Here is a 13,947-nt window from a genome sequence, read left to right as displayed (position 1 = left end):
CTGGTTTGATTTTCTCTGTGTTGAAGGTTTTGTAAATGCAGCACAGAAGCCCGAGCCCAACCCGACCATCAAGCAAATAATTTTGTCTGACTCAGCCTGAATTTTGAGTCGGGCTTGGCTTGGCCTATAAATCTAAACCAGCGGTGCCCAAAGTCGGTCCTCGAGGGCCGGCATCCTGCGTGTTTTACTTCTCTCCCTGATTTAATGCACCTGGATCGAATGATGGCTCGTTAGAAGGCCTATGAAGAACATTAACATGCTGAAAAGGTTGTCATTACCAGCAGGGAGAGAACTAAAACATGCAGGATGCCGGCCCTCGAGGACCAACTTTGGACACCCTTGATCTAAACAATTTCATGAAAAGAGCATCATACATCATTACTTTAAAACATGGAAGTGGTAAAGTGATGCTTTAATGTTTAGGGATCTGATGCTCAGGCTCCAGTTGATTTAGAGGCAGGACAATAACCTAAACCACACCAGAAAGTCCATTACTGAATGTCTCACAGACGACAAAAGAAAGGCACCGAGTCAAAGTCCAGACCTAAATTCGATTAACAGGCTGTTTTAAGACTCCGAAGGGTTTACAAACACAAACAACCCACTTAAAGTGGTGGATTCTAAATAATTCTGCAAAGAAGAGTAGGCAAAATTTTGCCACATACGTAGATGTAACAGAGCGCATTTAGATTTACGGAGCAATTACTTTTAAGGTGACTCAGGCATTTTTCTCTCCATAAATGAAATTATGAGCTGAAAACAGTTTTTAAATGCTATCTAATTGGGCCATTTTTCTTTATCTGATATTAAAATTTATTCAATGATCTGAAAAATATAAGTGCAACAAAGGGGCAAATACTTTTCAGGAACACCATGTTGTTCTAATTTTTTCAGTCTAGCCTGATGGAACAGAATCGATTTGATCACAAAAATCTGTCAGCACTGAACCAAATATAGGAAAATTACAATATCGATGTCGTGAACTCAACTTATTGACTGGGTACACACTGTGCCGAAGTTACATTTTTACCACTCCAGCCAGTATTTGTTACCTGTCTCAATTTTTCACCCCTGCTAACAACCCCTTTGGCCTTCCAAGTCGATCTAGCTAAGCATAAAATTGGGTTGTTTTTTTTTTCTCTTCTTTATATGTAAGGGCTCAAAATAAAAAATCTTCGAGTCAAACACACAATCGTGTCTGCAACTGCTTCCACACTAAACAAATGAGGATTAAAGTAAATGCACATTTCCAGCTGAATTGAGTTCTGCCAAGTTATTTCAACTTGAATAATGGACAGACAAAGAACAGATATCTGCTTAATGGAAGGAAAAATTGGACGCAAGATAAATGGGCCACACTTTAGCTACAATTGCTTATAAAAATCAAACCAGAGTTTCTGCTTTAAGCTGAGTACAAAGAGCCTGTGCTTCTTCTGAAAGATGGGAAGTTTCAGAGGTGTGTTTTGTAGCGTTTCACAACCAAACCAAAATATTTCGGCATCTGACTTCAGTCCATCCGCTGTCATAATCAGAGAAGACAGGCAATTTACAACTCTGTACATGTTTGTATAAAAAGGAAAAATCCCCCTTTATAGTGCTGTTTATATGACAGCACTGTCGAAATGTGTTTTTTTGGTGGGGGGGTCTAGATAAACAAATAATCAGCATCCTGAGTCACCACAACCAAAGATAAACAGGCATGATTACACTTGATCTCACAAGATCTATTTTATTGGGTTAACAAATTTATTGTTGGTCTGTAAAACAAAGATTATTCACAGGATGTTTGCATCGTGCAATTAGGTGGTTTGTCATCATTATGGAATTCTGAAGCCAAAGACGTGCCTGCTGGCCAAAGCCGCCCTACCAAAAACAATATCCAACTTGAAGTCTATTAAGAAAGGGCAAAATGTTGAGTTATAAAACAGCATGAAACTTTTCAGCCGTACAGACCTTAAAGGGGCCCTACCACGTATTTTCCAGGCACAGAGGGCTACATAACAGCACAATCAATAAATTATGTTACCCTCAGTTGTTACAAAAATGCCATATACCGTAATTTCCGGACTATAAGCCGCGACTTTTGTCTCACGCTTTCGACCCTGCGGCTTATACAACAATGCGGCTTATTTATGAATTTTTTCTAACGGCCAGTAGGGGCGCTGGAGCAGAAAAGGTAAGCGTGAGACAGCTGGAATATATCTGTAGAGGAAGACTAATGTAACATCTGCTTTGTGCATGAATAAAATTAGCTTGAACAGACCCTCATCATGGAGAATGCAAGAAGAAATGCATACTAACTCTATGCTAATAGTCTGAAGGAGCTGAGTAGTTTCTCAATTTATATCAACAGTATATGACGAAAATAACAATATGTCCACTTTAATAATCATTTGCTGCATATTTTTAAAAAGTACATTTTATAGTAAAAAAATAAAGAAAATTTGGCATATTTCAAAAATAACAACAAATTGGGATTTTTTTAAAAATGCAGTTGTATTTAAAAGTTTTTCCGTTGAGGTGAAGATCTACTCCTCTGGTAGCATAATGCGTTTTGTTTAAAGAAGGTCAGTGTTTGTCACATCTGATCTGTAAAGTCTTTCATTCTCAACATTTCTGGAAGAAAAGGTCAAAAACTGACTGAAACCAGAAGGTACGCCAGCAATCCCAGAGAGATCAACAGGAGTAGAGAGATTTCTTGGAAGACAAATTTAGAAAGAAAAAAAAAAAAAAAAAGAAAAAGATCGAGCCAAACTTGAATGAGACATGGAGCAGAGATTGTCAAGAATAATGAGACGCCACTTGGTTCAGAGTAGCCACAGGAAGATCTCAGGTGGAAGAAAGGACTCTAGGCAATCAGAGCCAGATCATTTGGACTTCTTTTTTATGTGTGTTTTGTGGCATTTATATAAAATGGATCCAACTATTTTTATGCAAGTTGGGAAAAAAAATCTCAGTTCCAAGAGTGAAAACCGCTGAATTGGAGACAAAATATAGACTGTTTTCTGTTTTGGGTCTGTGAGGCTAAAAGGGAGAAACAGCCCTTCAACAAACAACACACACACATGCACACACACGGATTTAAAAAAGAAGCAACATTCTCTCTACAGAAAAACAGGAGCTGACGTTTTTTGTAATTTCTGTGCGAATATTTATTGACAGAATCGTGGATTCTTTGGGCTCAGCGGAAACTTTGGAAGCAAAGTCAAAGAAATCATCCAGAAAAATAATTCAAGCAAAAAAAATGAAGAAAGATGATGACGCAAAGCTCAGCGCCTGCCGACAGGATATTCTGTCCAGGCAAGACACAAGTCCCTGTGAGAGTCGTGTCCTACATTTAATAGACCACCTACAGGATCCAATCCAGAACATTCCTTCTGCACTGGAAAACGGTTTCCATCTCACATGTTTTCACATAAATGTCATTCCTCATCACATACATTAAACGTCAATAGCCAATTGTGATTCTCCAGACTCGTTGTCGGGTCTGACTTACTCTCTCTCCTTCTCAGTGAGTCGGTCAGTGATGGTGTCCTTGATGGAGGAGCGGGAACCCTTGTGGATCACCGGGTACCGGAGAGGGAGCTGGAGGAAGCAGGAGATCATCAGGACCAGGTGTGCCGTGTAACCCAGGGCGACCGCCACGCTCCCATCATCCTTTGCTGCGGGACAGACAGGATTTAACTCAGACTTGTTAACTCATCCACTTTTTAAAGAGACGACATTAACATATGAAAGCCTGCGAGGCCGTCGAGTGAAGCGAATCCAACCCGAGGCACATTTATTCACAGTCAGGAAAAAAGGTATTTCATTCCAGCCAAAACTTCAAAGCTTTGTGCATCACTGTCTGCTTTGTTTTGGTGTTCTGTTACATGGGAAAATGAATTGTGCTGACATGATGTACGCAAAGTATGAATCCAAACGAAAAAAAATTATTTAAAAAAAATTGCATATAATCAACCAACAGAAGAAGACTTTGAAACAGAGTATCTGAGGGAAGATGAGCGGTCACGCTCATGTGGGAGAAATGTTTGGGAAGTGGTACAAAATACGGAGCCAGAAAGCAAAATTCCCAGTTCAGTAAATGTTTTCTAAAGTTCTGTCTTTCTAAAAGGTCACAAAAAAAAAAAAGCTTGGTGTGGGATAAAAATCTTAGACCAAAGAACAGGCCAACTTGCTTTACATAAGAGAATTAAAAAAAATCTGTCTACATGCGAAAGGTGGTGCAAAAAGGTTGCACCACCTTTTTGTAACGACATACAAACATCACATGACGAGGAAACAATGAGCAAGAGTCTGAATCGACGAAAAAGAAAAAGAGTTCAGCAGTTTGCTAAAATAAGAAAGTCTGATATTTCCAGAAGTTCTCTAAGGATAAATTTAGGAAATAAACATTTTCATAATTTCTAAAGAGTAAGTGGTACATCCTGGCTCTTTTCCATCACCAACGTGACATCCCCAGCATCCAGTTGAATACACACACTCATCACACCTTTCAGATTGTCATGGTGTCAAAACATAACAACCACTACCTTTCCCTTCACAATTATCCCAATAATTTACACTGAACAGCCTAAGGAACAAAGACCTTTCATGGATACACCTAAAATCGTCCCCACATGGACGCAGCCTTCGACTCGGGGTGTTTTCACACCTGATAGTCCCATAGTCTTGGTTTGATGTAAGACCAAAATTGGAATATTTGCTACGTTTTCAGTTGCTGCAGTTTGCTTTCACTGCACTGAACCAAATGAAGCAAACTCTTTAAAAACCTGGTTAGTCCCTTGCCTGTGGTGGCATTGCACCAAGAATTACTGAAGAAGACACTGAGGGCAACTTACTCCTTCACAAAATGTAAACAAAAATTGAGTGGTGTCAGATTTTAGAGGTTGTAGGATTTCTCTTTTGTCTCTGGCAAAGTATTTTTTCCGCTAACGCCAGACTCATGCGTTTGTTTTGGTTGTATTTACGCAGAATGCCCTGCGATATGGTTCGCTTCCTCCTTTGGAGCGGTTTCCACTTGGCGTTCACAGAATTCACTTCAATCAAACCAAGAACTAAGTTTTTAGGCGAACCAGATTGACAAATTCAAGCAGTCTGGAGCTTAAAACTCCCAATTATTGTCAAAGTTAAAAATCCCCAAAACAAATTTCTTCCAGTCTTTGTTTTTATTTTATCCGACTCAGTATGGAGCCACCTTCTTTTTCTTTATTTCTGTTACAAAGCTAAAAAAAAATATGGAAAAATATTGGATTATTTCTTTCCATTTGTTATGATTTTCCAAAGAGAAGAGAAAATAAGGAGACCAACAATACGCGTGAAGGAACTTAAGGAAGTAAATTAACCACAGAGTGTATGTGGAAAGAACTGAATTAACCAAGTTCTCATTGAAACCAGGTGAAGTCCACTTAACTTTCACAGCCACGTCTGAGTAAAACAAAACAAAGAAAAAAAAAACAAAGCCACACTTTCCTGTGTTTCCATGATTTGATCTAATAAATAATAATAAATATCGCCATCTGACTTATTTTCTGTCCAAAAAGGGACATGCCAGTTTAACGAGGCGTTTCCGAGCGGTGGAACGTTCCAGATCCTTCAGAAAACATCGATCCACCTTCACAAGCTTTAAAGGGAAGATAAATAAATTGTTCTGCATGCTTTTCCTTCCATGTAACCTAAAACACAAACACAGACATATACTAAATTACCTTGAAAGTCGTCCGAGTTTGGCAGCTTCACTCCACAGATGACATAATCCGACTGATTGACCTGCGGATTTAAATAGGAGGTTTCATATTAAGGACAACAAGCAGCCAGCAGAAACAGACCCACACAAGACGAAGGATCATGCGGGAGGAAACGGTGCGCAGCTGGCAGATAGATTTGCTTTAAATCATCCGGTTATTGTCTTGTGGTGTCCACATTCCAATGTTTAAACTTGAGAGCCAAATATCTTACAAAACTGAGTGATTATAATGAGTCTGTGAGGATTCGACAGAAATGTGAGGACTCTGGATGATCTCTGAAAGCAGTGAAATGTGAACTGCGAAATGTATATTAAAGGGAATTAGACATTATTTTGGACTAAAAATGGAGGTCTGGGGGGAGAAGGCACATCAAAGACCGACTCCAGAGCTTTTTTAAAAATGTGATTATTACTCTGTCTTCAGAGAGGCAGAGAGAAATCAGCTGGTGATAATTTTCGGCTCGATCGGTGCTGATGGAGGACCAGACAAATGGAGACTCGAGAATTGGATCCTTTTCCTAACATTTGCAATCGTTGGACTACGTGATGCGTTTAAAATGAAGTGAGAAGTAGCATACTGGTAAAACGAGCCATTTAAAATAAATCTTGTGTATTTTTAAGTGATGTTACAGTTACTACATATGGATATTTTGTTTGTTACTGTGTCTTGTCTGTTTTATTTTTTCTCTCTTTCTGCAGGTGTAGAAGAAAACTCCTAGGATGCGTTCTACTTTTCTTTTTCTCCTCTCATTCTTTCCCACACCTTTCTCAAATTATTTTCTATCCCTGTGTCCACTAAATTTAAAATAAACCCAAAGCGATTTCAAGTGGACCATCATAGCAAAAGCTGCAATCCTCCACTTGTGAAAGTAAATCTGTTGGGCCTCACCTTGACAAAGTGTCAAAAATTCAAAGTGCCACAATGGACACAGGACAGAAATAAACAAATACAAATCCATAAAATGAATGGAAAACGCTGTGTTGTGCAGAATAGGAGCATCAGACGGCAGTCTTACCACATCGATGGGGTAGATGTAGGAGAGCTCAGAGAGGAGCTGACGACAGCGGAAGGTGAGCTGGGCGTTGGTTTTGAGGAACTGCTCTCTGAGGAGATCAAACCAGATGAAGACATGGGCAAAGTGAGCAACAGGCAGGTGGAAGATTTAACAGGAAGTCATTAATCACAGTAACATAATATCACAGTGAAAAATGCCAGTACAGTCTTAACAATAAAGCAGAATATACGTTCCAATGAGAATCATTTGTCAGAGTAAAAGTACTTTAAAGCAGGTGTTAAACATACTTTTTACTAATGCTATGTATTAAAAAAATATTTAATTAGTCTGATGTAATATTCTAACTTCAAATGGCATGTTTTTTTTTTACTACAAGTGGAAAATAATCATAGTGAACAGAAATAAAGTTTCAAACATTCATATGTGTGGACTTAATCTATATAATGTGTTTCAATTAAATAAACTGACTTTTCAATAATCTAGTTTATTGAATAGTTCTGTAAATAAAGATCCAGACAAATTGTAGTTTTTGAAAACCATGCTCTTGTCTTTCATTGTGCTGAATTGTGCCTAAGAAAATGGGCCTAACTGTCATTTTTGTAACTCAGAAAGAAAGAAAGAAAAAAAAATCATGGATTATTGATTAAAGTTTCATCACTGAATATTTTTAAAAAAAACCTTATGAGGATTAATACACAACAGCTTGTTCTCTTTCCTATCTTGAGGAGAAATTAAAAATTGTCATATTTTTCACATCATTAACAACCAGGTTTAAAAAAAAAAAAAAAAAGGAAAGAAAAACTTTTTGACATTAGTCATCTATTTGGGCTACTTTACCAAATTAACCCAAATAGATGAGGACTGGGAAGAAAAAGAAAATGCATCTATTTTTAGAACATTCTTGGGGTTTAAAATCATATAAATCTTTGTTTGACCAGAGTCTTGGAGTGTGTGTGTTTACCCTGTTAGTTTTTTTTTTTTTTTTTTTTTTTTCCTGTGTCCAGTACGACACTTAAACCAATTCTGGTGGAGCAGTGTGGGTAATAACCCATCATTTTGTGAAGATGAAAAGGGATTTGGGGTGGGGGGGACGGTAATTGAAAGTGATCCATCCTCCCATACATGCTACCAACCTTTCACTTGAATTTCCGTTCTGGCTTCGCCTGTGGTTAGCCATCTTTTATTATTTCTATTTTCCCAGCAAGAAACACTTTGGTGATAGTGGGAGAGCAGATCGACTGGTGGGTGAAGAACGTTTGATCTGAAGTGTCCAGCAGCTTTTGGCTCATATAACTGGCTTTGCACACCATACCACCTCATCTAGAAGTATTTTCTTAAAGCATGCAAACTCGCCCAACTGTCCCTTTGAATACTTGCAGAAAAAGGTGATGAGCAGATCCTTTTTTTCCATATTTTCTTCTCTCCCACTTTGTACAGTTGAGTTAATTTGCAGGTAAATCTGTATATAAATCGAATATAAATGAAAGTGGTGGAAATGGCAGGCTGAAAAATCAGCAAACTCTACCAAATACTTCTTTTGATCCGCACCTAAAACTTCATGAGTAAAAACTGAACGATGTTTACGGTAGCTGTTTTTTCTTCCCAAAGAGTTTTGAGGCATCGACCAAACTGAGTGTTTATTCTTTGAATGCTGATGCTTTTCTTTACATTTTGCCCTTGTGCTATTTCAACTATACAAATATCAAAAATATTTAGCTATTTCAGGACAAGAAGGCTACGACTTTTATATATTTGTTACTAGGAGTGGATCAATTGCAGTTTTCTGGGTGATCACTGATCTTAAAAACTCCTAACCTGCCAGTTCTGGCTTTGGTTGATCCAGATTTACTTTTGTGACTGAAAAGTTGCTAAATATAGCAACAAAGTCACTAAGTTGGCAACAGTGGGGTGACGATTGTTTGCCCCTCTCACGGCAGAGAAAACGGGATACAGCGGCTGATTTTCAGACCTTTGCAGAGGCAGATCGGTTTCACATGCAAGTATCGACCAATTACCCATCTCCCAAAATTAAGAAAACCTAGGCCGATTTAAAGGTGCACAACATTTTTAACTTTTGTTTTTTTTTAAAGTACCTTCCAAAAATTTCTCTAACAGAATAAACAGGAAGACTTGGAAAATATGTAAACAGTTGCTCAGAAATTATGAGAACACATTTTTCCACCAATTATTAAATATAAATTATTTTTGACAAAATTGTTAATAAAATATAAATAAAACCAGATTTTTAAAAACAGATAATCATTTTACATTGTTTTACTGTCTGGAGTGAAATAAACAAGCTATTTGGTTTATTGAAAATATTTTTTAAACTTAATGTGACAGGTGTATGAATTAATTTGGGCTTACCTGCAAAACCCTCTACAAAAATCAAACTTGAAGGAGAGAGTTGGATCTGTAGCTTATTAGTTTGGATACTTCCTGCATCAGTCTGTGTGCACGGTTTAGAAGAAATGCTTCTGGAATAAATAAAGTCTCACGTCATCTGCTTTGACAGCCTCTGATTTAGAAGTGATGCACTTAGCCGCCCTAACGAATCACAGCTGAGGTAAACTATTGTGATTTCAAGTTGATTCAGAGTGACGGAAACAGCTTTGGGATGCCAGGTTTTGGACTCTCCAACAGAAACTGATGTACTTGGACTGAACGATCGAGCACATTAACTATTTTCATCCATTCACCATTTGCATGTCGGAGCATCAGGCTAATTATTATTGTAACAAAACCTGAAATGAGCCTCTAGAAAAGCTAATCAGTTCTGCGCGGCCTTTTGAACTGCATGGGTTTCGATCAAATCGTTTGGATTTTTTTTTTTACCATCTTAATAAAAAGTGATCAGAATTTTACTGGTAATTACCACGATGTCAGGTATTCCAACGCTTTGTGTGAGCTTCAGCGGGATTTGCAACTTTAATCGCTGTCAGATCTTATGCTGAATATATTGTTAGCATGCAAACTGTGAATTTTTGACACTCAAACTATAAGAACTACCAAATATTGTATCTCATTTGTAGTAATTATACTGCATACTCCAAGGGGTGTACAATTAAATCACTTTTTTTGTACCCAAATTATCACAAACAAAACCTCGCATTTGTCCAAAATAAAAGATATACGTCTTGTGGCCTGTTTCTTTTTCCCAGTATGTTCTTATTTTGTAATGCCTTTCGACTCTGTCAAGACTGAAGTTGAAACGTGCGGATGTGTTTTGAGTTAGCGGAAAGTAAAGAGGAGAGAAAGAGGAGCAACGTCCAGAAACAAAAAAACATGGGGTCAGCTCAGACGCGTGGAAGAGAGACATGAATCAAAAACACATGATGGACGAGATTTGCTACTCGGTGGCGTCTGCACCACTGGGAAACAACAAATCTGTTCAACCATCGGAAACTTAACGACACTCATCTCTGAGCAACTTTAACACAAAGTGAATTTATTGAATACATTTTCCCCAAATCTTAATACATTTTAAATTAAATGTGCGCAAATTTTCTTGGTTGAAATAATTTGCTGTTAATTATTATGAGTCATGATAAAAAAATTTTAAAAACATGATAGAATTGATTTATTTTTATTTATTTGGTTTAGTTAGAGGTTTAATTTGTTTATTTTTGTATTTATTTTCAATAGAGTATTTTTCCTCCCCAGAGATGAATGAATTATTCTAAATTTCTCATTTTATTTGTGTGTACAAAAGAATAAAAATAAAAAATTTTTTGACACTAAAAGTTGAGTTTGTGAAGAAAAAATTATGTTTATTAAAGAACATGTAGATATTTTGTTTTAGCTAGACGTGTAAAATCAGACCCGGTTTTGTTTGTGCTTGTGTTTAATCATGTCATTTTATCTGAGTAAGTTTTCTTCTCACTATATAGAAGGAGTACATCTCTGCTTATTGAAGTTTTCCTTCTACAGCTAACCATGCACCATCAAATGGATGTGTATGAGCTCAGACGTTTGAGATTTGCCGGACTTTAACTACAGCAAATCCACCAAAGATAAAACCACAAAAACCTAAAGGAGACTCCGTCTTGAATAATGCTCAAGTAAAAAAAAAAAGAAAAGAAAAAAAAAAAGAGGTAAAAATTCTATGAAGCACATGAACAATAAATATTTCCACATAATGGATGGTAGGCAGATGTACGAGTGCCTGTATTAATTTCCTGTCAGTCTTTTGGCCCCGTTTGGCAGCAGGTATTGTTCGGATGCAAAAAGCGGTATCCAGTGTCTGCACCCACCGCAAACATCCCTCCACAAGCCAGGACAAAGACAGGCCAAAGGGCTTTTCAGGAATGCAGAGAAAACATAAATAAAGATGTGTCGGCACAAACACTTTCTTGTTTTAAAGGAGCAAGGTGAGACGTGACAGCAGGGTGTTCTCTTGTCATAATTTGATTTAAACACCGAAACACTGAGTTCAGAGAGCAAGGACCTGACATGTACAAATAAATGGAGCTTTTTTTTCCACTGTTCCTACCTCCAAATATGTCTAATTACATCTTCACACATACCTCTTGGCCGTACATTCCTTCTGCAACTTTGCTAGAGATTCTTTCTCCTCCTTCAGACTTTCGTGCTGAGAGGAAAAGGCTTCCTCTGAAAGACACGGAGAGGAAAAAAATGTAAATGATCAGATTTGTTTGCCTCGATCTGCTACCTCTGAAAATCCAGGTGGCCTCGTGTTGCGCTGGCTTCCCTCCACTGTCGAGCTCGCGCAAGATCAAAGGGCCTACCTTTCTGTTTTTCTAATCGGGGTTCAAACCATTTCCTTTTGACACCACATAAAACCAGACAAACACATGTATGGAGATTATAGGATTTGTCAGACTCTGTAAATACAGAGTGGGTAACATAAACACAAATTGAAAAGATACCATTAGAGGCGGTGATGATCCAGCCGGAGGAAGTGGAGTAACTACAACACAGACAGGCTGCAGCGACGGGGCACAAAACCGCAGAGGTATAATAAGCCCGGGGTTGTAACACAATATTTTTCAGATCTGTGCGCCAAAAATAATTTGCTTCATGTTCTGATTGTGCATATGAAAATCAGCGGGACTTTCCCGTCGTATTTGTGGCATGGTAATAATCTTTGAGCCTGTTAAGAACACGTCTCCACCAAGTCAGCAGCTCTTAATGCCAAGGTGCATCAGAAACACCAGCATCGTTTACAAGCGTTTCTGCTTATTATTGCAAAAACAAGAACTCATTTATTAGAACAAGTAGACACTGTACTATTCCTAGCCGCCGTGATTGAGTTCCCCTTCGGATACATTCACCATATTACCAAAGCATTCACGCAACCAGCCAAGTCAACCCAAACTGTTCAATAGATTTGGCCTCTTTTGTCAAGAGATGCTGGTAAATTTTCCTCAACTGCATGATTTTATCACAAATTGAATATTGTTTCACAAACATGGTTGTTTGCGTGCGTCACTGCACTAAAATCCATTTAAGGGCTTTACTGTGTTTTTTTTTATATTTATTTTGAATTATTTAAAAGTCATTTCATTTTATTTAAAAAAAGAAAAATGGCATAAATAACTAGGTTGACCTGTGATCACTGAACCTTAAGTACTTTTTAGGAAATTCTTCTTTCAGCTTTTATTTTATAACATATCTTTTTTGTACCCATTTTAAAACACACTAGCATGTTGATATAGGTTCCATTATTTTTTGCTGTATGTCTTATTTTTTATTTGTGATATTGCATTTATCATCTTACCATGATGACAATTTTGATTTATGGCTGTCTCAATAAATAATATGAAAAACCACCATCAGTATGATTGCTACTTGTAATATTTTCTTCACTTTTTTTCTTTCATGATAGCATCAACAAAATATCAGTAAATTCTAAAATATAATTTAAAGCAGTTTAAAATCCTGCGTCTTCAAGTTCTTTAGATAAGGAAACCCATTTCAAATAGAAATGTTTTTTTGGGAACAATATTTGTGTTTGTGGCACTATTAATGCTGCGTCATACAGTTATAGCCACACATTTATAGCCACACATTTACCTAAAATAGAAGTAATAGCGTTTATCATTATCACAAGAGTACAAAATATACTGCGATAAAATTCCATATCCATATCACCCACCCCTATTGTGCAATACTTGTTAGTTTTTGGAGGAACTGTATCACTTTTAAGTTCAGCAACAGCAAAAAAACCAAAACAAAACAAACAAACAAAAAAAACCCACAAACTTAGTATTGGCCAGTAAACGCAGCACACGTGCACAGACGCTCCTGCGCAGCCAGAAAGGCCGAGTCAAAAGCATAGTCTGTGTTTCTACAGTCGACACATTAAAAAGGTGTTGCGGATGTTTCCGAAAGGAGATTTTCCAGGACCTACTTTGGCGTGCAGTCCAATCTGCTAAGATGCTCTTATTGCAGCTGGCTCAGGAAAAGTAAGTTTGGAGCAATTAAGATTATCAGACCACATGTCATCAGATGGATCACAGGACCTGCTTGTTATCAAATACTTACCACTTACATGCAGGCTTTCCCCACAGGGACCATAAGGGTGGAAGGTGAGAGACTGATGGAAAAAACAGAGGTTCTAGGAAACATCTCAATCAGATTAGCTGCCAGGGCAGATAGCATCAGACAGAGATCAGACAGGCCATCCCTCTGTTCTGAGTGATGACATGAAAACATATTTTAACAGGAACGACAGAGGCCTGTATCACACTGCCTCTTTCATGTAATACCTGGCTGGACCCTATCTGGTCTGTCCATCAATCTCCTGATCCTTTCATGTCTCTAACCTGTTCCAGTTTGTACATTGGTATGAGACAGACAGACGGTCCGTAGCGGAGGCCGTGGAAGCACACATGCTTCACTCTGGCTGTTTGTTTCTCGATATATCACCGCATACAGCCATAAAATATTGGCTACAATAAAATCTGGAGCCGTTATAGTGAATGCGATATCAAAAAATTATAAATTGCTCGTAACTTTTCTGGGTTTTGACATGAGCCAGTAAACAGTGAGGTCCTACTCGCACCAGACGGGTGATTCAGATGGAAATACAGCTGTAAAATTCAACCCCAGGTGCTTCTGGGGGTTATTTACATAGTCTGGTTTTTGTGGCTTATGGGTTTTAAATCTGTTCTGCTACTAAGCGACGCTTAATATTAGGAGAAATGTTGAATGGTGTCAACC

The 13,947-nt window shown here is 37.9% G+C and overlaps 1 protein-coding gene across 2 annotated transcripts in view; it reads right to left on the bottom strand.

Annotated features, from left to right (window-relative positions):
• Positions 1-13,947, bottom strand: part of uvrag (UV radiation resistance associated gene) — a 108,388-nt gene that overhangs the window by 61,069 nt on the left and 33,372 nt on the right. For both annotated transcript variants that reach the window (XM_044140826.1, XM_044140827.1), the window contains exons 9-12: positions 11,289-11,373; positions 6,763-6,850; positions 5,709-5,769; positions 3,497-3,662 (exon numbers count right to left, since the gene is read on the bottom strand). In XM_044140826.1, coding sequence (XP_043996761.1) covers positions 3,497-3,662; positions 5,709-5,769; positions 6,763-6,850; positions 11,289-11,373 — 400 coding nt within the window. The remainder of the gene's footprint in view (positions 1-3,496; positions 3,663-5,708; positions 5,770-6,762; positions 6,851-11,288; positions 11,374-13,947) is intronic.

This window comes from Gambusia affinis, linkage group LG15 (genome assembly GCF_019740435.1).
Source record: "Gambusia affinis linkage group LG15, SWU_Gaff_1.0, whole genome shotgun sequence".
NCBI lineage: Eukaryota > Metazoa > Chordata > Actinopteri > Cyprinodontiformes > Poeciliidae > Gambusia > Gambusia affinis.
Note: the sequence above shows the minus strand (reverse complement) of the source record. Positions and strands in the feature narration are given on the sequence as shown.